The 22748-nt window shown below is 55.3% G+C and overlaps 1 protein-coding gene and 1 long non-coding RNA gene across 7 annotated transcripts in view; one reads left to right on the top strand and one right to left on the bottom strand.

The window, feature by feature from the left end:
* PDE4C (phosphodiesterase 4C) overlaps positions 1–16398 on the top strand; it is a 23710-nt gene extending 7312 nt beyond the window's left edge. For 2 of the 5 annotated variants that reach the window (XM_063658780.1, XM_054464243.2), the window contains 14 exons: positions 4596–4787; positions 5599–5635; positions 5719–5792; positions 5983–6035; positions 6396–6508; positions 6592–6685; positions 7497–7660; positions 7856–7954; positions 8396–8560; positions 8646–8745; positions 10031–10185; positions 13431–13553; positions 14992–15174; positions 15658–16398. In XM_063658780.1, coding sequence (XP_063514850.1) covers positions 4596–4787; positions 5599–5635; positions 5719–5792; positions 5983–6035; positions 6396–6508; positions 6592–6685; positions 7497–7660; positions 7856–7954; positions 8396–8560; positions 8646–8745; positions 10031–10185; positions 13431–13553; positions 14992–15174; positions 15658–16011 — 1906 coding nt within the window. In that variant the 3' untranslated portion in view covers positions 16012–16398. Of the gene's footprint in view, positions 1–480; positions 650–1330; positions 1394–4595; positions 4788–5598; positions 5636–5718; positions 5793–5982; positions 6036–6395; positions 6509–6591; positions 6686–7496; positions 7661–7855; positions 7955–8395; positions 8561–8645; positions 8746–10030; positions 10186–13430; positions 13554–14991; positions 15175–15657 lie in introns of those variants that run through there. The other 3 variants (XM_054464246.2, XM_054464244.2, XM_054464248.2) reach the window with 3 other exon arrangements.
* On the bottom strand, positions 6169–22748 carry LOC129020211 (uncharacterized). 2 transcript variants are annotated; one of them, XR_008495781.2, is made up of 4 exons: positions 22053–22535; positions 18511–18650; positions 7230–7385; positions 6169–6728 (listed from the first exon to the last, which is right to left on the bottom strand). It is a non-coding gene; the product is annotated as an uncharacterized LOC129020211 (long non-coding RNA). The 2 variants fall into 2 exon arrangements; XR_008495780.2 differs by having other exon boundaries at positions 6170–6728; positions 22492–22748.

The raw sequence follows: 22748 nt of genomic DNA, 5'->3' as shown, positions 1-22748 counted from the left end.
TGGGCCAGGCGCAATGGCTCACACCTATAATCCCAGCACTTTGCGAGGCTGAGGCAGGAGGATCACTTGAGTCCGGGAGTTCGAGGCCAGCCTGGGCAACATAAGGAGACCCCCCCCCCCATCTCTCCAGAAAATACATTAGCCCGGGCGTGGTGGTGTGCATCTGTAGTCCCGGCTACTCGGGAGGCTGAGGTAGGAGGATCCCTTGAGCCCAGGAGGTTGAGGCTGCAATGAGCTAGGACTGTGCCACTGAACTCCAGCCTGGGCAACACAGCGAGATCCTGTCTCAAAAAAAAAAAAAAAAAGAAAGAAAGGAGCAGAGAGTTGCGTCTGACTCTGTGCCTCAGTTTCCCCGTTTGTCCCGGGGGTCGTCAGGGAGCCGCCGGCCGCGAGGCGGGGCCGATGCGCCCTTTGCCCCCTCCCCGCTGGGCCCCGCCCCCGCAGCTGTCCAGAAAAGGTCCCGCGCAGCCGGCGCTCGGTCCAGCCTCCACGCAGTCCTGGCGATGCAGGGCCCCCCCGCGCCCGCCCCGGTCCCGGGACCCGGCTCCCCTCGGGGATCCCCGCGCGGCTCCCCCGGGCTCTTCAGGAAGCTTTTGGTGAATCAGAGCATCCGCCTGCAGCGGCGCTTCACGGTGGCCCATCCGCTGTGGTGAGGCTGGACAGAGGGCCTGGCGGGGTCACCGGGACGCCCGGTGTGGAGGTGGGAAGGGCAGGGACAGGGACAAGGGCAGGGACAGCTGGGGCCGGGGCCAGAGTCAGGGCATGGACGCTCTGCCTCTCCCTCGCTTTCTCTGTATCTCTCTCCCTCTACCCTACCCTACCCTACTTTTGTCTCGCAGTTGGTGACTCTGTCTCTCTCTGTCTCTGCCTGTCTCCACCCGCCGCCTGGATATAGGCCCAGGGGACCAGCCGTCTGTCTCCTTCCAGCTGTGAGGCCCAGAGTGGGACGGGCTGAGGCTCACGTCTCCTCCTGACCCTCGCCGGCCTGGGGCAGGCAGGCTGTGCGTCCTGGCAGTGGGAAGAGGGGGAAGGGGCACTCCTCCCCTTGGTGCCCCCTCCCACCAGCATCCTGTCCCAGTGCCAGCAAAGAGATGCCCTGGGGGCCTCACAATGAACTCTGGGTGTCCACGGAGGAAGACCTGAATTGAGGGGGTTTTCGAGGCAGGGCGTTCGGGAGTCCCAGGCTGAGCGCGCGCCTGCGCCCGGCAGCTGCTTGCGCTGCATCCTCTAAGCACTCGGTCCACCCCTCTGGGTTCGAATCCCTGCCTTTCCAGAAACGACTGTGACCTCATGGGGAGGGATGGGGGCAAGGCTGGGGTTTGGAGTGGCGCTTGTGGGCGCCGACTGTGGCTGGCATCCTGCGCTTGGTCCGCGCCGAATTGGCACCCACTTGGTAAGTTTGGTACCCAAAGGCTGAGAGGGGAGGTCCCTCTGCAAGGTCATAGCTGGGGTTGGAGGGAGAAGGTATGACCGTGGTTCCTGGTGGTTCCATTTCAACCAGGGAGTGGGAGAGTGGGGGTTCCGTGTCCTGGAGAGCGACCTCGGGGCACCAAACACTAGTGAAGCACGTTCCCTTTTGAAGGCGCTAGAGAGAGCGCAGGGACGTCGAGGGCGCGTCGCGGGTACTCAGAAGTGAGGATGAACGAGGGCGGGCCCCGCGCAGGCCGGACCCGAACCCAAGTCCGAGTCTCCCTGGCTCAGTTTACCCCCCTGGCCAATGGGCAGCCGCGCTGTTCCCACAGCCGGGGGGCCCTACCCCCGCACCGCCCGCGTCATGGAACCACAGCCTGACCCCGCCGCTCCCGGCTAAGTTTAGAGCAGAAAGAAAAACAGCCTCCCCCGCCCCAAGAAAACCCGGGCCCAGCTCTTAACCCTCCGCGCCCAGGATCCGGATTTGCACGCCCTGTGGCCGCTCCTGGCCTCAGTTTCCCTATTTGTCCATAGACGAGCTTTTCTGGAACCCTTGGGGAGAGCTGAGAGAGGGGTAGGGGGTCGCGATCCGCATGCCTCCCCCTCGAGGGGCAGATCTGGGTTATCCGCCGCCTCCAGTCCGCCCCTAAGAGCGTCTCCCATTGCGCCACAGCGCCCACGGCGCACCCCAGACTGGCCAAGGAAGGGTTAAGAAGCCCCGCCCCCTCGGCTGGCCATGGGGTTCATCCCGGTGCTGCTAAACCCGCTGGAGTCGGACGGAACAGGCCGAGCGCGGCCGGTCTTAGTCGGAGATGCCCGAACTAGCCCCCGTGTAGCCGGACGTGACCGAACATGCCCGACCCGGCCCGAGCGTCACCCGGACTTGTTCGAAGCAGACCGAGCGTAACCGGACTTAGGCGAGCAAGCTCGAACTTATCCGAACTCTCCCGAGCTCAATCGGACTTAGCCGAATTCTCCCGAACTCATCGAACGAACTCTTCGAGACCAAGTCCAATTCGACGTGATCAAACCCAACTCAGACCCGGTCATACTTGGACCGAATGCTGCCAAATCCCCCACCTCTACCCAGATCTGAGCCTACGCGGGGGTGCCAACCCAGCTCGTGGACGGGGATACGATGACCTTTGACCCAAAAGTCATGGCTGGGACCAGCCGGACACTGGCCCTCGGCCGGGAGCGAGTCTCGGGCGGTCCCCGTTGTCTTCCTGTCGGTGCCGCTTCCGCCTGCCCTTCTTGAAAACCCCACCTCCAGGTCACCGCCTTCTCTAGCGCCCCAGTTCTTGCCCTACGCCCTTTCTGTGACCTCTGACCCCAAAGAGGAGGGGCAAGAGGGTGTGGCCAGAAGGAAAGACAGGGTTTGAGGGTAGAACGGGACAGGTAGTGTGGAGAGGGAGGAGGCTGCTCCGGGCAGAGAGCACGGCCTGTGCAAAGACCCGGAGGTGGAAGAGAACAGGCGGAACGTTCAGGGTGAAGATGAAGTGGAGGAGTGGGGGAGCCTACAGCAGGACCCGCCTAGCTGGGGGCGTGGTCGACGGCCGTGGGGTGGAGCCTTATGGGCTGAGGGTGGAGCCTGGAACGCTGGGGGCGTGGCAGGTAGCCAAGGATGTGGTCAAGGTGGCTGGGAGTGGGGTCTCTCTAGACTAAGGCGCACGCAGGAGCTAGGCAGAACCCCGGCCTCCTCCAGGTAGAAGAGCCCAAGAAGCTGTTTCCAGTCCACGTGTCCACCATGTGAGCTAGATCTCAGTTTGTCCCTTTGCAATATGGTCATCCAGTCGCAGTCTTTGGATGTTCGGTTGTAACCCCCTCAAAGAGCTCTCAGGGATGGGCTACATCAAGCACATGTTAGAAACAGGGGAGGCCGGGTACGGTGGCTCATGCCTGTAATCCCAGTACTTTGGTAGGCCGAGGCGGGCAGATCACGAGGTCAGGAGTTCAAGAGCAGCCTGGCCAACACGGTGAAACCCCGTCTCTAGTAAAAATACAAAAATTTGGCCGGGCACAGTGGCTCACGCCTGTAATCCCAGCACTTTGGGAGGCCAAGGCGGGCGGATCACCTGAGGTCGGGAATCCCAGACCAGCCTGACCAACATGGAGAAACCCCGTCTCTACTAAAAATATAAAATTAGCTGGGCGTGGTGGCACACGCCTGTAATCCCAGCTCCTCGGGAGGCTGAGGCAGGAGAATCGCTTGAACCCAGGAGGTAGAGGTTGCAGTGAGCTAAGATTGTGCCATTGCACTCCAGCTTGGGCAACAAGAGTGACACTCTGTCTCAAAAAAAAAAGAAAAAAAAATTAGCCGGGCGTGGTGGTGCGCACCTGTAATCCCAGCTACTTGGGAGGCTGAGGCAAGAAAATTGCTTGAACCCAGGAGGTGGAGGTTGCAGTGAGCCGAGATCGTGCCCCCACTGCACTCCAGCGTGGACAACTGCACTCCAGTGCAGGCAACAGAGCGATATTTCATCTCAAAAAAACCCCAAAAAACAGAAAAAAAAGAAACGGGGAGGCCGGGTGTGGTGGCTCACTCCTGTAATCCCAGCACTTCGGGAGGCGGAGGTGGGAGGATTGTTTGAGGCCAGGAGTTCAAGACCAGCCTGGGCAAAATAGTGAGACCTGGTCTCTACAAAAAATTTAAAAATTAGCCGAGTGTTGGGGCATGCTCCTGTAGTCTCAGCTACTCAGGAGGCTGAGGCTGGAGGATGCTTGAGCTTAGGAGATTGAGGCTGCAGTGAGCTAGGATCACACCACTGCACTGCAGCCTGGGTGACAAAGTGGGGCCCTGTCAGAAAAAAAAAAAGAAAAAAAGAAAAGAAAGAAAGGTACAGCGAGAGAGAGAGAAAGAAAGAACGAGAAAGAAAAAAAGAGAGAAAAAAAATAAAAGAAACAGGGTGGTTGAAGTCCAGAGAAAGTCAGTACCTGTCCATGGCCACACAGCCACTTTGAGGAAGATCTGGAACTGAGGTCCTGGAGTCCAGGGTAGACTCAAAGACCAAAGTGTGAGGGGTACAGGGTTCCTGAGGGTGTAGCTAGGGGCAGGTGAAAAGGCTGGAAACCACACTTGCCTGACTGCCAAGCAGCCCCAGGGAGGACGCACCAGGCAAGGTGGCCACGACCCGGCACCCAGTTGTCATGACCCTCGTCTCTGACCATGCCTTCTCTCCTTTCAGCTTTGACCTGGAAAATGGGCTCTCGTGCGGGAGGAGGGCCCTGGACCCTCAGTCCAGCCCTGGCCTGGGCCGGGTTATGCAGGCTCCAGTCCCGCACAGCCAGCGGCGCGAGTCCTTCCTGTACCGCTCAGATAGCGACTATGAACTCTCGCCCAAGGCCATGTCTCGGAACTCCTCTGTGGCCAGCGACCTGTGAGTCTGGGGCTGGTGGGATGACACCGCCTCTACCCTCCCTCCTTCCTTTGTTCCTCTATTCAGCAAGCTCCTTCAAATAGCCATTTAAGGAAGGTTTTGAAGTTTAAGTAGGAGTTTGCCAGACAGCTCATTTATTCAATCAAGTGTGTAGAGAACTTGGCCTTTTGCTGGGGTAGGGGTGGTAATCCAAAAACATTAAGGTTGGCTGGGCACAGTGGCTCACGCCTGTAATCCCAACACTTTGGGAGGCCACGGTGGGCGGATCACCTGAGGTCAGGTGTTCAGGACCAGCCTGGCCAACATGGTGAAACCCTGTCACACCTAAAAAATACAAAAATTAGCCAGGTGTGGTGGCTCACGCCTGTAGTCCCAGCTACTCAGGAGGCTGAGGCACGAGAATCGCTTGAACCCAGGAGGCAGAGGTTGCAGTGAGCCGAGATGGCACCACTGCACTCCAGCCTGGGAGAAAGAGCAAGACTCTGCCTCCAAAAAAAAACCACATTAAGGCCAGTTAGTGGCAAATGAAGAAATACTTTGATTTGAGCTTCCTAGTGGGCATAATGAAAAGGGAAATACCTACTTGCCCCTGGGACTCAGTTTCCCCATTTATGAGATGCCGATAAAGTGAGCGAATGGTTGGAGGGGCTGTGCTGGGTTTCAGGGAGAGTTGCATGAGGGGACCCCAGGGACTAAGAAGGCGCCTGGAGGAGAAGTCCTGAGAGCAGGACCCCCTCAGCTGAGGGCATATGGTGTGGGTAAAAGCTGGAAGATGGGAGAGAGCTCTCCCTGATGGCCCGTCTCCTCGCAGACATGGAGAGGACATGATTGTGACGCCCTTTGCCCAGGTGGGTGTCCCCCGCCCTCCCTGCCCTGACCCCCCTCCGGATCCGGCCTCTCCTTCCCATCGCCTACCACCTCCTCCCAACAGGTCCTGGCCAGTCTGCGGACCGTTCGGAGCAACGTGGCGGCCCTTGCCCGCCTGCAATGCCTAGGAGCAGCCAAGTAGGTAGAGGGCGGGGCGGGGCCGGCAGAGACAAGGTGGGAGGGGAGGGGCGGGGCCTGGCGGAAAGCGGGCTGCAAATTGAGGCTGGGGCTCCGGAGCCTCCAGGTGGGTTTGAGGGGCGGGGCCTGGTGGACTTGGGGGCGGGGCGAGATGGGCGGAGCAGCCACGCCTGAGGCTGCTGTACCGCAGGCAGGGACCCGTCGGAAACCCTTCATCCAGCAATCAGCCCCCTCCGCCTGCAGGTAAAGTACCTGTTCCTTCCCTCCCCCGCTGAGGACAGCTGGGAGCTTCCTTTCCATAGTGATCTCCCCATTCCATGAGCCCCTTAGACTGGGGCTAATTGTAGCCCCGCCCCTGCAAAAAGAAACAATAACGCCCTCGGGGATGGACCCCACCACACTCATATTACAGATGAGGAGGCTGAGGCCCAGAGATCTCATGGTCACACAGGCACTCGGGGGACACATCTGGAACTGGGGTCCAGGAGTCCTGGGTGGCCCCCGTGGGAACAGTTTCAGGGTCCAGATGCAGAGACGAAGGCGTGAGAGGCATGGGGTCCCTGAGCGGGGGTTGGGCAGGCCCCTGACTGCCTCGGCTCCCAGAGGACACGGGGCAAAAGCTGGCATTGGAGACGCTAGACGAGCTGGACTGGTGCCTGGATCAGTTGGAGACGCTGCAGACCCGGCACTCGGTGGGGGAGATGGCCTCCAACAAGGTGAGGTGGTGCAGATCGCTGAGCTCACCTGCCTCCGCCCACGGTGCCCCATCATCACGGTCTTCACCTTCCCTCCGCCCCAGTTCAAGCGGATCCTGAACCGGGAGTTGACCCACCTGTCCGAAACCAGCCGCTCTGGGAACCAGGTGTCCCAGTACATCTCCCGGACCTTCCTGGGTGAGCTTTGTTGAGTCACTGCCTGGACGATATTATAGGAGTACTAAGAAACAAGAGAAAGAAAGATTTCTATGATAGACCTCAGTCTGGGGGAGATACAGCCAGACACAGACACCTTCAGCCCCATGAGTCAGGGCTGGATCAGAGGGAGGAACAAGGGGAACTTCCAGGAGCAGGGGACATTAAAGCTAGGGTTTTGAAGCATGAGTAGAAATTTGCCTAGGAGGAGATGGAGGGAACCAGACTCCAGCTTGGGAGATGGAAAGGACACTAGGCTGTTTGGGGGAAAATGCTGAGCCCCAGGCACCCAGGGGCCAAGCCTAGCAGAAGGGTTTACTGAGATCAGCTGTGAACAGAGGAGAGGGGTAGGTAGCTACAGGCAAGACAGGATCTTTTTTTTTTTTGATGCAGTTTCACTTTGTTGCCCAGGCGGGAGTGCAGTGGTGCAATCTCAGCCACTGTGCAACCTCCGCCTCCTGGGTTCAAGCAATTCTTCTGCCTCAGCCTCCCGAGTAGCTGGGGTTACAGGTGCCCGCCACCATACCTGGCTAATTTTTGTATTTTTAGTAGCGATAGGGTTTCACCATGTTGCTCAGACTGGTCTCGATCCACCCACCTCGACCTCCCAAAGCACTGGGATTACAGGCGCGAGCTACCGCGTCCGGCCGACAGGGTCTTTACTCCGAACTTACTTTGGTTCCTGTAGAAAGGGAAATAGGTTGATCCTGGGGTTTGGCAAAGTTCAGGTCCTGAGGCCAGGCCCCAGCAGGTGAAATCGGCTTCTCTGAGCCTCACCCTGGCCCATCCACAGACCAGCAGACTGAGGTGGAGCTGCCCAAGGTGACCGCTGAGGAGGCCCCACAGCCCATGTCCCGGATCAGTGGCCTACGTGGGCTCTGCCAGAGTGCCAGCCTCTCCTCAGCCACTGTCCCACGCTTTGGGGTCCAGACTGACCAGGAGGAGCAGCTGGCCAAGGTGGGTCCCCAACCACAATGCCAAGATCAAGGTTTGGTCCCTGGCTCTGTCTGGATGCCCTATCTCGGGCCTGTTTGCCCACCTATATGCTGGGCAGTTGGGGCTCACTGTGGAACCTGGGGTGGGAGGATGGAGGCTCTAGAGTCTGGGGAAGTTGGGGTGGGGTTAATTAAGCTTCAGTTCTTCACATCTTAGGAGCTAGAAGACACCAACAAGTGGGGACTTGATGTGTTCAAGGTGGCGGAGCTAAGTGGGAACCGGCCCCTCACAGCTATCATATTCAGCATTTTTCAGGTACCTACCCTGCCCTTGGCTTCCAAGGAAAAACTCCTGGGGTTTCCTTCACCGCTTCCTACCACAGACCTCAGGGACACTCATTTTTCAAATCCTCCCTGACATTTCTGAAGGGGATAATTTGAGCAGGGTATTGAAGGATGAATAGGAGTTCACTCAGATGAACAGTTCGTTGTCCAGAAGCCTCAGCCCTGGCCCGGCCCCTGGCCCTGAAGAGGAGAGAAATCTGGAGAGAAGAGCTGGACACAGACACCCCCAGTCCTGTAGGGTCAGGGATGGACCACCAAATAACACAGAGTGGAGGAGTTCAGGAGAGCAGAGAGGGCATCTCAGAGGAGCAGGAGCTTGAGGCATGGATAGGAGTTCAGAAGAGAGGGGTAGGAACAGCGTGTGCTACAGCCCCAAGGCCAAGGCCCTGAGCCAGGATCTGTGATGGACCAGGAGCGGGACCTGCTGAAGACATTCCAGATCCCAGCAGACACACTGGCCACCTACCTGCTGATGCTGGAGGGTCACTACCACGCCAGTGTAGCCTATCACAACAGCCTACATGCCGCCGACGTGGCCCAGTCCACGCATGTGCTGCTGGCTACGCCCGCCCTCCAGGTATGGCGCCACAACTGCAGGCAGGCGTGGGGGTGCAGGGCCCAGAGAACCAGCCCCTCACCGCCTGTGCCCTCTGCCTGCTCAGGCTGTGTTCACAGACTTGGAAATCCTGGCTGCCCTCTTTGCAAGTGCCATCCATGATGTGGACCATCCTGGGGTCTCCAACCAGTTTCTGATTAACACCAGTAAGTAGGAGTGGGAAGTGGGTGCAGGAGGGGAGGCGGACCCTGCCTCCACCCTGTCCACCAGGTGATCTCAGGGGGTTCCCATCTGCCCTGAGCCCAGTCTCCCTGTCTATGAAATGACTGCGACAGTTTTCCCTCCCTTCAGGGTCTTGGAGCAGGTCTGGGTACACAGTAGGTGCCAATAAATGACAGAATAATGAGCTGTGGCAGAGCTGATCTGGTTCCACCAAGACCTTTATTTATTTATTTTTAAAGACAGGATCTTGCTCTGTCACCCAGGCTGGAGTACAGTGGCACGATTTCGGCTCACTGCAACCTCTACCTCCCAGGTTCAAGCGATTCTCTAGCCTCAGCCTCCTGAGTAGCTGGGATTACAGGTGCACACTACCATGCCTGGCTAATTTTTGTATTTTTCGTAGAGACAGGGTTTCACTATGTTGCCCAGGCTGGTTTCAAACTCCTGGCCTCAAGCGATCTGCCTGCCTCAGCCTCCCAAAGTGCTGGGATTACAGGCACGAGCCACCACGCCCGGCCAGTTCCACCAAGATCTTAAAGTTTAGGATCCTATGAGGAATCTGAAAAACTCAGTTGACAGGCAATTATTGGGCACCTTTTGTGTACAAGCCCTGGAGTGCTGGGGGTGAGAGTGGAGGCCCCTCGCTCAAAGGACCTAGAGTCCAATAAGACAAAGACGCAGTTGTTTATTTAACCAGCACTGAGAGACTGGGCGCCATGGCTCACACCTGTAATCCCAACACTGTGGGAGGCCGAGGTGGGAGGATTGCTTGAAGCCAGGAGTTTGAGACCAGCCTGGGCAAGACTGTGAGACCCTGTCTCTCAAAAAATAACAAAAATTAGCCAAGTGTGGTGGCACACACTTGTAATCCCAACTACTCAGGAGGCTGAGATGGGAGGATCACTTGAGGCCAGGAGGTTGAGGCTGCAGGGAGCCGTGATTGCACCACTGCGCTCCAGCCTGGGTGACAGCAAGACCCTGTCTCTAAAAAAGAAAAAAAAAAAAACATTACTGAGTACTCACTGTCTCTGGCCATAGTGGGTCCGTGAGGAGCCTTCCCAGTCTTGGGTAGGCAGAGCCAAACACAGACACCCCTAGCCCTGCAGTCAGGGAAGGGCCAGGGACCTGGACGGTTTCTTACAGGAGGGCATGCTAGAGTTGGGCCTTCAATGCATGGGTAGGAGTTTGCTAAGGATTTCCAAAAGCTGCTTTTGGGTAGAGTGGGTGGGGTGGGTGGATCTTGGGGCTCTCAGTCCCATACCCTCACAGACTCAGAGCTGGCGCTTATGTACAACGACGCCTCGGTGCTGGAGAACCACCACCTGGCTGTAGGCTTCAAACTGCTGCAGGCAGAGAACTGCAATATCTTCCAGAACCTCAGTGCCAAGCAGCGACTGAGTCTGCGCAGGATGGTCATTGACATGGTAAGGCCAGGGCAGTAAGCGGGGCGGGAGGGGCAGAGGGGAGCGGGGCATCCTTCTCATCTGCAGACAGCAAGGTGGGGTGATATTGGCATGGCCGGCGGTTCATCCAGACCCAGGCATGTCCTCACTCTGTCTGAGCTTCCTCATCTGTGAAATGGAACAGTGGGGCCAGGGGCGGTGGCTCATGCCTGTAATCCTAACACTTTGGGAAGCAGAGGTGGGCGGATCACCTGAGGTCAGGAGTTCGAGACCAGCCTGACCAACATGGTGAAACCTCATCTCTACTAAAAATACAAAAATTAGATGGGTGTGGTGGTGCATACCTGTCATCCCAGCTACTCGGGAGACTGAGGTAGGAGAATTGCTAGAACCCTGGAGGTGGAGGCTGAAGTGAGCTAGTGAGCAGAGATCGCGCCACTGCACTCCAGTCTCAGCAACAGAGTGAGACTCCATCTCAAAAAAAAAAAAAATTGGGGCCAGTGACTGCCCAAACCCCAGGCCCTCTGGTGGGCCCAGCAGATTCTGGCTGTACACAGGCGATGTGAAAACCGTTTCTGGGGTCTCAGGTGCAACTTTTGCTAAGCCTTAAATTAAGCACATCTGGGCTGGGCATGGTGGCTCACGCCTGTAATCCCAGCACTTTGGGGGGCTGAGGCGGGCGGATCACTTGAGGTCAAGAGTTTGAGACCAGCCTGATCAACATGGTGAAACCCCTGTATTTACTAAAAATACAAAAATTAGCCGGGCCTGGTGGCGGGCACCTGTGATCCCAGCTACTTGGGAGGCTGAGGCAGGAGAATCGCTTGAACCCAGGAGGTGGAGGTGGCAGTGAGTGGAGATTGCACCACGGCACTCCAGCCTCAGCAACAGAGTGAGACTCTGTCTCAAAAAAAAGAAAGACAAAAAATTAAGCAGCCGGTCATGGTGGCTCAGGCCTGTAATCCCAACATTTTGGGAGGCCGAGGCAGGCGGATCATGAGGTCAAGAGATCAAGACCATCCTGGCCAACATGGTGAAACCCTGTCTCTACTAAAAATACAAAAATTAGCTGGGTGTGGTGGCATGCACCTGTAGTCCCAGCTACTCGGGAGGCTGAGTCAGGAGAATCATTTGAACCCGGGAGGCGGAGATTGCAGTGAGCGGAGATCGCACACTGCATTCCAGCCTGGCAACAGAGCAAGACTCCGTCTCAAAAAAAAAAAAAAAAAAAAATTATGCACATCTATCCATTTGATTTTTTTTTTCTTTTTTAGGTAGGGGCACATCAGTAAGTTTTGGGGTCTTGTGCCTCATTCATTCACTTAAGCATTTATTGAGCACCTATTGTGTGCTTGATCTGTGCAAAGACAGTTCCGGCTGTTATGAAATTCTAACCCTTGACTAGGGACCTGCAGGCAGAGCTGTGAGGAGGAAGGTTCAAGGTGCTTTCGGAACCCAGACCAGCCAAAGAGGTCAGAAAGGGCTTCCTGGAGACATTGAAGCCAGGGTGTGCAAAATGAGGAAGTCTGTGTTCTCAGCAGAGGGAACCCCATGGGAGGGAGGGCTTAGAGAAAGCCAAGGCTTGGAGTGAGAAAGAGCTAAACGTTTGGTGAGGTGGAGTTGAGGTCTTGAGTGGTGGGTACCCACAGGGTGGGGAGACAGCATTTGGGACAGATGAGAGATTTGAGGAGAAGTTTTGAGACTTTTGTCTGATTCTCAGAGAAGCCTGTGAACCACATCTGAGTCACTCCTGGCTGGGCTGAGTCCACACGGGTGGGTTAAGTTTTTTTTTTTTTTGAAATGGAGTCTTGCTCTGTCGCTCAGGCTGGAATGCAATGGTGTGATCCTGGCTCACTGCAACCTCCGCCTCCTGGGTTCAAGCGATTCTCCTGCTTCAGCCTCTGAGTAGCTGGGATTACAGGCGCCCGCCACCACACCCGGCTAATTTTTTGTATTTTTAGTGGAGATGGGGTTTCACCATGTTGGCCATGCTGGTCTTGAACTTCTGACCTCTCGTAATCCACCCACCTCTGCCTCCCAAAGTGTTGGGATTACAGGTGTGAACCACAGTGCCCGGCTGGGTTAATCTGGTTTTTAAACATCTGTGCCTAGAAATAGCCCTCCAGGGCACATGGTGGCTACATGGAAGTTTGAGGGGTATGAAGTCACATCCCTCCCCACAGTGAACTGCAAACTCCCCTGTGGCTCCCATAGCCTCTGGACAAGTTCCCCCAGCTGCCGGAGGCCCTCGGTCTCCTCAATCTTGCCTCCCTTTCTCTTGAGCTCACTTCTTCCAGCCACAGCCACCGCTTTTAGGTCCCTCCCATGTACCCAACTCTTCCAGCCCCTTTGCACAGAACTCATCCTCCCCACCGTCCTCAGGCACAAGTCACCTTAGCCCCTAACCAGCCCTGTGGGGTCACAGTTGGGGTTGGAGGAGGCCAGAAGGGTCAACAGAGGCATCCTAGAGGATGGGTTATTATTATTATTATTTTTTTGAGACGGAGTCTTGCTCTGTCGCCCAGGCTGGAGTGCAGTGGCACGATCTCGGCTCACTGCAAGCTCCGCCTCCTGGGTTCATGCCATTCTCCTGCCTCGGCCTTCCGAGTAGCTGGGACTACCGGTGCCCACCGCCATGCCTGGCTAACTTTTTGTATTTTTAGTAGAGAGGGGTTTTCACCATGTTAGCCAGGATGGTCTCGATCTCCTGACCTCGTGATCCGCCTGCCTCGGCCTCCCAAAGTGCTGGCATTACAGACGTGAGCCACCGCGCCCGGCCTGAGGATGGGTTATTTGAAAAGGGCTTTGAAGGATGAGTAGGAGTTGGGAAGCGGCATTCCAGGCAGAGGGAACAACATGGCTAAAGATCTGGAGGCTGGATTGGTTCTAGGGTTTGCTGTGACTCAACGAATGCCTTCCTGCCCCACCCACCCCACAGGTGGGTTTCACTGACTACATTGCCCACCCACTGTGGGAGACTCTGTCTGACAAGTCCCAGGTGCACAGGTTTGATCACCTCCCCCCTACACCCTGTCACACATGTGGAATTCATGGCCAACCCAAACAACCTCCCAATAGGGGCCCCTGACTGAGCCCCTCTTTTGAGCAGAGTTTGCAGTGAATGCAGTTGCATCTTTCCATTTCACAGATGAGTATGCTGAGGCCCAGAGGGCTGAGTGTGAGCCAGAGTGGCATCTGGGAGTTGGGAGTGAGGGTCGGGGTGGGCAGGGTCCTCGTGCCTGTCACCTTCCCTTGCCTGCCCCCAGGTGCTGGCCACAGACATGTCCAAACACATGAACCTCCTGGCCGACCTCAAGACCATGGTGGAGACCAAGAAGGTGACAAGCCTCGGTGTCCTCCTCCTGGACAACTATTCCGACCGAATCCAGGTGTGTAGCTGGATGGGCCCTGGGGCTTCCTTTTTAAATTTTGGTTTTACTTTATTATTTATTTATTTATTTATTTATTTATTGAGACAGAGTCTCACTCTGTCGCCCAGGCTGGAGTGCAGTGGCGCCATCTTGGCTCACTGCAAGCTCTGCCTCCTAGGTTCACGCCATCCTCCTGCCTCAGCCTCCCGAGTAGCTGGGACTACAGGTGCCCGGCACCGCGCCCAGCTAATTTTTTTTGTATTTTTAGTAGAGACGGGGTTTCACCATGGTCTCAATCTCCATGAGATTGAGATGCGCCCACCTCGGCCTCCCAAAGTGCTGGGATTACAGGCATGAGCCACCGCGCCCAGCCGGTTTTACTTTAAAAACAACTTTAGCAGCTGGATGCAGTGGCTCACGCCTGTAATTCCAGCACTTTGGGAGGCCGAGGCGGGCAGATCGCGAGGTCAGGAGTTCAAGACCAGCCTGGCCAAGATGGTGAAACCCTGTCTCTACTAAAAATACAAAAATTAGCTGGGTGTGGTGGTGGGCACCTGTAATCTCAGCTACTCGGGAGGCTGAGGCAGAGAATTGCTTGAACCCGGGAGGTGGAGGTTGCAGTGAGCCGAAATTGCCCCATTGCACTCCAGCCTGGGTGACAGAGCAAGACTCCATCTCAAAAAACCAAACCAAAACAAACAAACAAAAACAATTTTAGCCAGGCTTCTTACACATTTAGAGTGAAGGCTGGGCGCAGTGGCTCATGCCTGTAATCCCAGCACTTTGGGAGGCCAAGGTGTGAGGATTGCTTGAGGCCAGAGGTTAGAGTCTGCAGTGAGCTGTGATTGCACCATTGCACTCCAGCCTGGGCAACTGAGTGAGACCCTGTCTCTTAAAAAAAAAAAAAAAAAAAAAAAACCTGGGCTCAGTGGCTCACACCTGTAATCCCAGCACTTTGAGAGGCCGAGATGGGTGGATCACTTGAGCTCAGGAGTTCCAGCCCAGCCTGGGCAACACCCCGTCTCTACAAAAATACAAAAATTAGCCGGGCATGGTGGCACATGCCTATAGTTCCAGTTACTCGGGAGGCTGGGGTGGGAGGATCATTTGAGCCTGGGAGGCAGAGGATGCAGTGAGCCAAGATCTTGCCATGCACTCCAGCCAGGGTCACTGAGTGAGACCCTATCTCATTAAAAAAAAAAAAAAAAAAATTGGAGAGGGCCTCCATTTTTGCAGTTCTCATTTAGCTTCATTTATGAAGTGCCGACTGGATGCCAAACTTGAAGAAATGGCAAGAGTCACATGCCTGTGCCTTAACCATTTCTTCAAGTCTCAGGCCTCAGTTTCCCCACCTGTAAGATGAATGTGTCCATGGCAACCAAGCCTGTCTGTGGAGGTGGCAGGTCTAGGTGTGGCTGGGCCCCGCCAGTGCCCTCCCAAGCCTCGATCTCTGTAGGTCTTGCAGAACCTGGTGCACTGTGCTGATCTGAGCAACCCCACCAAGCCGCTGCCCCTGTACCGCCAGTGGACGGACCGCATCATGGCCGAGTTCTTCCAGCAGGGAGATCGCGAGCGTGAGTCGGGCCTGGACATCAGTCCCATGTGTGACAAGCACACAGCCTCAGTGGAGAAGTCCCAGGTTGGCAGGGGACTGGGCTGAGCCGGTAGACACTGGGAGGAAGTAAAAGGGCGGGGCTGAGCCAACCCCACGAGCCCTGGTTTGGCCCTGGCTGGCTAGCCAGGGAGTGTGGCCGAAGGGTGCTGTCTGGGCCGAGTTAGACCTAGGATCCATTCTCTCTGGGTTTCAGGGAGAGGGACATGCACTTCTGGGGTTTGGAAACGTCTGTTTTAGGTTACATGCGGGACCCTGGAGGGGCTTCCAGTCTGGGGGACATGTACATTCAGCCCCGTGGGGTCAGGGTTGGGGTTGGAGGAGGCCAGAAGGGTTAAGGGAGGCATTCTAGAGAATGAGTTATTTGAAAAGGGTTTTGAAGGATGAGCAGGAGTTGGGAAGCGGCATTCCAGGCAGAGGGAACAACTTGGCTAAAGATCTGGAGGCTGGATCGAGTCTAGGGTTCACTGTGACTTACCAAATGCCTACCTGCCCCACCCCCCGCCACAGGTGGGTTTCATTGACTACATCGCCCACCCACTGTGGGAGACTTGGGCTGACCTGGTCCACCCAGACGCACAGGACCTGCTGGACACGCTGGAGGACAATCGAGAGTGGTACCAGAGCAAGATCCCCCGAAGTCCCTCAGACCTCACCAACCCCGAGCGGGACGGGCCTGACAGATTCCAGTTTGAACTGACTCTGGAGGAGGCAGAGGAAGAGGATGAGGAGGAAGAAGAGGAAGAGGAGGGGGAAGAGACAGCTTTAGACAAAGAGGCCTTGGAGTTGCCTGACACTGAACTCCTGTCCCCTGAAGCCGGCCCAGACCCTGGGGACTTACCCCTCGACAACCAGAGGACTTAGGGCCAGCCCTGCGTGAACTGCAGGGGCAGTGGATGGTAAAGCCCTTTGGCTCTTGGCAGGCAGACTTTCCAGGAAGAGGCTCCATGTGGCTCCTGCTTCACTTTCCCACCCATTGAGGGAGACAATCAAGCTTTTAGTTATAGGTGGCTCCCAGGGTCTAATTGGAGGCACCTGGCTGGGGTCCACTCTGACCCCAGACTTGCCTAAAAGAGCTCTCTAAGGGGCAGCCTCTTACAATGCCCTTGGTGTCTTTCTCCTGGGCTTCTATCCCTGTGAGGAGAGGTGCCGTCTGCTGGAGCCTCTAGTCCACCCTCTCCAGTGGTCACTCTTGAGCCACATCTGTCACTTAATTATTTCCTTCTTTATCAAATATTTAGTGCCCATCTACTTCGTGCCAGCTTTATGCCTCTGTAGTAGCCCTGCACAAGGGGTGGGGAGTCAGGAGACCATCCCAAAGGCATCTCCCCATCTTCCTCTACCAAGCGGCTCTCTGCAAGAGCATGGAAATGTAAATGGGGAAATTTTCAGCACCAAAGCTTCATTCATACCCAGTTTTGTTTCCAAAACTGCGGTAGGAGGCAGGAAGAGGAGCAGAAAAGAGGGAGTGGGCAAGGCATGGTGGCTTATGCCTGTAATCCCAGCACTTTGGGAGGCTGAGGTGGGAGGACTGCTTAAGCCCAGGAGTTTGAGACCAGCCTGGACAACATAGCAAGACCCCCCACCCAGTCTCTGAAAAAAAAAAAAAAAAATTAGCCAGGCATGGTGGTGTGCACCTGTAGTCCTAGCTACTCAGAAGGTTGAGACAAAGAGGATCGCTTGAGCCCAGGAGTTGGAGGCTGAAGAGAGCTATGATTGCATCACTGCACTCCAGCCTGGGCAACAAAGCAAGATCCTGCCTAAAAATAAAAAGAAAAGAGAAGGAAAGGAAAGAGAGGGGGCTCTGAGGCCGAGCACAGTGGCCCATGCCTATAATCCCAGCACTTTGGGAGGCCGAGGCAGGTGGATCACCTGAGGTTAGGAGTTCGAGATCAGCTTGGCCAACATGGTGAAACTCCATCTCTACTAAAAATACAAAAATTTGCTGGGCGTGGTGGCGGGCGCCTGTAATCCCAGCTACTCGGGAGGCTGAGGCAGGAGAATCACTTGAACTCAGGAGGTGGAGGTTGCAGTGAGCCAAGATCATGCCACTGCACTCCAGCCTGGGTGACAGAGCAAGCACTGTCTCAAAAAAAAAAAAAAAAGCTGGGCCAGGTGGCTCATGCCTGTAATCCTAGCACTTTGGGAGGCTGAGTGGGGGTGGATCGCCTGAGATCAGGAGTTTGAGATCAGCCTGGCCAACATAGTGAAACCCTGTCTCTACTAAATATACAAAAAATTAGAGGCTGGGCGCGGCGGCTCACGCCTGTAATCCCAGAACTTTGGGAGGCCAAGGCTGGCGGATCACGAGGTCAGGAGTTCAAGACCAGCCTGGCCAACACGGTGAAACCCCATTTCTACTAAAAATACACAAATTAGCTGGGCATGGTGGTGGGCACCTGTAATCCCAGCTACTCAGGAGGCTGAGGCAGGAGAATCGCTTGAACCCAGGAGGCAGGGCTTGCAGTAAGCTGAGATCGTGCCATTGCACTCCAGCCTGGGTGACAGAGCAAGACTCTGTCTCAAAAAAAAAAAAAAAAAAAATTAGCCGGGCATGGTGGCAGGCGCCTGTAATCCCAGCTACTTGAGAGGCTGAGGCAGGAGAATCGCTTGAACCTGGGAGGTGGAGGTTGCGGTGAGCTGAGGTCGCAACACTGCACTCCAGCCTGGGCAACAACAACAACAACAAAAAGAGGGGGCTCTGTGCCCAGCATGTCTCTGAAGACTGATTGAACCTATGCACCAATTGTTGCTTTAAGTCGGTTTATTTTCTGTCTTCGGTGTCTCTGGATGTAGGAGCCCCCTGCTTCTCTGTCCTCAGAACTCCATGCTGGGTCCCCTACATGTTCCTCCTTCCCTAGGACAGCAACAAAAACACAATTTTCCCTCTCTAGCAGGTCTCTAAGTCTCCTGATTCCTGAAACTGCCTCAGACTCCCCCTAGAGGGAGGGAGGCCCCTGAGGCTTTCTTGCCATCATAGCCCCTTCTGGGCCTCAGTTTCCCCTCTGTAACCTGATCCTAGTACTTGGATAAACTCGGACTGGGTGTGGGGGGTTGTTGTCTGTGACCTCCCTGAAATATCCTAGACATTTGGGGTTCTGAGCATTTATCTGGGGTTAAATAAAATCTTTACATCTTAAGACATTCGATTGACCAAATTGAGTGTCCTGGCCATTTCACTGATGAGGAAACTGAGGCGCAGAGAGGTCCTCTTGCCAGCTCAAAGTCAAGCATCTGGGCGCCCAATGTTAGCCAGCGGCGCCCCCTGGTGGCGGGCGTGGGAGACACGGCGGGGCGCGCTTGTCGGGGGTTGGGGGGTGGGTCGGAGGAGCGGCATCCTCCAGCCCTCATGGTCCCACTTACCGCACCTCGCCGGGAAGAGCTCGTCCTGCTGGTCGGCCCTCCGAGCGGACTGGGCAGCACCATGCTCAAGCCTAGGGTTCGATCCCCGCCTCCGGAAGCCTCAGTATCCATCGCTCCCCTCTGCTTCCCTCTTCGCGTGCCTGAATATTTATACAAGATACAGGCGTCATCACAGCCGCCCTCGGCTTCCAGAGCAGCTGGCTTCGTTCATAAATATTATAACCACTCAGAATTCATCTCATCACAGTTAATGATAAAATTCCACAGTGCCAGAACTAAAAGTCATCCGGGTTCACGAACTTGGTGCATTTCCTTCCAGACTTTTAAAAAGCAGACATTTAGGGAATTTTTTTTTCAAGATTTTTCCCCCCAGTCTGCTTACAAAGTAATAACAGGTTCGCTGTAAAAAATTTGGAAATAATGGAAATGTATAAAGAAGGAAATAAAATTCTGCTGTATCTCCACCCATAGATTATCTGCAGTATGTTGACTTATTTCCCTCCAGTTTTTTCTCCATCTGTTATAAGATATTCATATTTTTGGCCGGGCGCGGTGGCTCACGTCTGTAATCCCAGCACTTTGGGAGGCCGAGGTGGGCGGATCACGAGGTCAGGAGATCGAGACTGTCCTGGCTAACAGTGAAACCCCGTCTCTACTAAAAATACAAAAAATTAGCCGGGCGTGGTTGCAGGCGCCTGTAGTCCCAGCTACTTGGGAGGCTGAGGCAGGAGAATGGCCTGAACCCAGGAGGCGGAGCTTGCAGTGAGCCGAGATCGGGCCACTGCACTCTAGCCTGGGTGACAGAGCGAGACTCCATCTCAAAAAAAAAAAAAGAAGATATTCATATTTTTTTCTTTCTTTTCTTTTCTTTCTTTCTCTGTCTTTCTTTTCTTTTCTTTTCCCTTTCTCTTTCTTTCTTTCTTTGAGTCTCGCCTTGTTGCCCAGGCGGGAGTGCAATGGTGTGATCTCAGCTCACTGCAACCTCCGCCTCCCAGGTTCAAATGATTCTCCTGCCTCAGTCTCCTGAGTAGCTGGGATTACAGCTGCCCACCACCATGCCCAGCTAATTTTTGTATTTTTAGTAGAAACGGGGTTTTCACCATGTTGGCCAGGCTGGTCTTGAACTCCTGACCTCATGATCCGCCTGCCTCGGCCTCCCAAAGTTCTGGGATTACAGGTGTGAGCCACTGCACCCGGCCCTAGAATATTCATATTTCTTATAAATGAATATTCATATGTTCCCCTTCAGTTTGGGCCAAAGGCATTTGTCCCTCTACCCTTACTGACTGCATCTACTCTGGCCACACTGCAAGCCTGGTCCCACCATAGGGCCTTCAAACAAGCTGTTCCCACTACCTGGAATGCTTCTCCCTCAGCCCCCAGCCTCACCCATTGGGTTTTTGTTTTTGTTTTTGTTTTAGACGAAGTTTCACTCTCGTTGCCCAGGCTGGAGGACAATGGCGCAATCTTGGCTCACTGCAACCTCTGCCTCCCAGGTTCAAGCAATTCTCCTGCCTCAGCCTCCCGAGTAGCTGGGATTACAGGCGACCGCCACCATGCCCGGCTAATATTTAGTAGAAATGGGGTTTCACCATGTTGACCAGACTGGTCTTGAACTTCTGACCTCAGGTGATCCACCCACCTCGGCCTCCCAAAGTGCTGGGATTACAGGCGTGAGCCACAGCGCCTGGCCCCCCATTGGGTTTTAAGTTAGTGTCTTCTTCCCTGAGAAGTTGCCCCTGGACCCATATCTGGGATACTTTTTTTGTTTTTTTCTTGAGACAGAGTCTCCTTCTATCACACAGGCTGGCATGCAGTGGTGGCGTGATCTCAGCTCACTGCAACCTCCGCCTCCCTGGTTCATGCGATTCTCATGACTGAGCCTCCTGAGCAGCCTCCTGGGACAGGCACCACCACACCGGGCTAATTTTTGTATTTTTAGCAGAGATGGGGTTTCACTATGTTGGCCAGGCTGGTCTCCAACTCCTGACCTCAAGGTCAAGGAGTGATCCTCCTGCCTCAGCCTCCCAAAGTGCTGGTATTACAGGCATAAGCCACCGCACCTGGCCACATTTTTATTTTTATTTGTCTAGTGTAGACGATAGGGTGGGGCTGTGGGGAAGCCTCTGGACTTTCCTCTGAGTGGGGCCGGCCTGGAAGCCTAGCCCGTTCTCCCACCAGCTCTGTCTCCCCTGCCACAAAGAAAATGCCCCAAGCCGGCAGCCCCTCCCCCAGCTCAACCATTTCTAATTCCAGAGCCCAACGCTGCTCTGGACAATCAAGGGCTTGCATTCTTTTTAAATTTAAATTAAGTAATTAATTTTTTGAGACAAGGTCTCACTCTGTCGTCCAGGCTGGAGTGCAGTGGCACGATACGGTTTCCCACAGCCTCGACCTCCTGGGCTCAAGTGATTCTCCTACTTCAGCCTCGGGAGTAGTTGGGTCCACAAGCACGCGACACCACATCCAGCTAATTTTTAAATTTTTTGTAGAGATGGGGCCTCCCTATGTTACTCAGGCTGGTTTCCAATTCCTGGGCTCAAGCGATCCTCCCGCCTTGGTCTCCCAAAGTGGTGGGATTACAGGCGTAAGCCGCCGCACCAGGCTATTTTTACTTTAAAATACTAAGTCAGTGACAGAAGCTTCTGCACATTCTCGTGGCTCACTTTTCTCTTCCTGGGGAAAAAAGGCAGGAGGTATTTCCGAGAGAGCAACCCATGTAGGAAGCGTGCCTTTGGGCGATCAGCGAGCAGAGCAACCGAAAAACCTCCTCCCCTCCAAGGGGGAGGCAGGCCAGGGCCTGGACCAGCTGCCCTGGAGCCCCCCACAGAGCACGGACTGCCGCGTGGGCGCGGAGGGCGGGGAGAATGGGAGGTGGATTTCTTTTTATTTTATTTTTTGTTTTTCTGAATTTTCCCAATTTCTCTGCAGTGGATTGGTGATACTTTTATAGTCCGAGTGGGGGAGGAGGGAGCAAACCTGTTACCCTAAAAAGAAAAAATAAATTTCCCAAATGTAAACGGTGCGGGGACGTGGGGGTGGGCGTCCCAGTACTCCCAGGGCACTGGGGGCGGGCTGGGGACGGGGTTGGCGGCGGCTGGGCCTCGAGGCGCTAAGTTATTCTGGTCTCTCGGCGCCTCCGCAGCTGGCGAGCTTTTTATAAACAGGACGAGTCACCCCCCCCCCCACACACACGCTCCAGCCCCGCCTACTGGGAGGGGTGGGGGAGAATCTAGGGGATCAGGACTCTCCTGGGGGCCACACACCCCTGGAGGGTTTGAAAGCTGGAGTAGAGGGCGCAGGAGACCCAAAGTGGGGGCTGGGGTTTCGGGCTCCTCCCCCCTCCCCAAATTCTGACTTCTTTCCCTAAAGATTTGGAGGAATAAAAGATGGACCATTTTAGCTCCCAAAAGCCTCCATTCTCTGAGTTTTGCTTTCCCAGGATGGAGGGAGGGGGTCTCCCAGCCCCCGGGTCTTTGAATCCGAGCATTGAAGAGCTGGAGGTTTCAGCTCGTGCCCTCCCTGTTTCCCGGGGCATTTACCGCAGGCTTTAAGGGGTTTCCGGGACAGGTCGCTTCTCTGTCCCTGCTAAACCTTTTCTTCGAATTTGACTCTTGATGACGAGGCGCAGGGAGGGGAGGGGGTTCCCAGAGAGTCCATCAGTCCCTTCCTCCTTTTCTGGGAATGGTGGGGAGGGAAGGCTCTCTTGACCTCTACTTCTTTCTTTTCAAACCTCAGAAACGGGGGAGGGGTGGAGTCTTTACTAGCCCCTCCCTCAGTGGGGGGTCTTACGCCTCGGGAATGGGACGGGGGTCCCTCTTCACCCCTGTTTATTCTTTTGTATTTACTTTGAACCCCATATATGTGAGGGCATAAAATATCTCTTGGGCCTCGGTTTTTCTTTTCTGCAATTGGGAGTCAGGGGCATTTAACAGGGGTCACAGAACCTTGGACTAGACGGTGGCCTCAAGAGCCCCCTACCTGGGGTGGGTGCGGGCGGGTAAGGGAACCGCCCCTCGAAGACCGGAGCTCAGCCAAGGCCTCAGCCTCTCGGCCCTTCAATCTCCCAGATGCCACCATTGGACAAGAGGAGGTGGTAGACAATCTCTGATTGGCTATTCCGCCCGTCGCTCGAGGGCTTAAGCCAGTGAGAGAACGCTGAGGGGCCCCGCCTCCTCGAGGCGGACAGGAGGCGGACGAGAGGCGGAGTCGGCCCCCGCGCCGCTTCCGCCCCTACT

Source organism: Pongo pygmaeus, chromosome 20, assembly GCF_028885625.2.
Source record: "Pongo pygmaeus isolate AG05252 chromosome 20, NHGRI_mPonPyg2-v2.0_pri, whole genome shotgun sequence".
Classification (NCBI taxonomy): Eukaryota; Metazoa; Chordata; class Mammalia; order Primates; family Hominidae; genus Pongo; species Pongo pygmaeus.
This window is presented reverse-complemented; position numbering and strand designations above follow the sequence as displayed.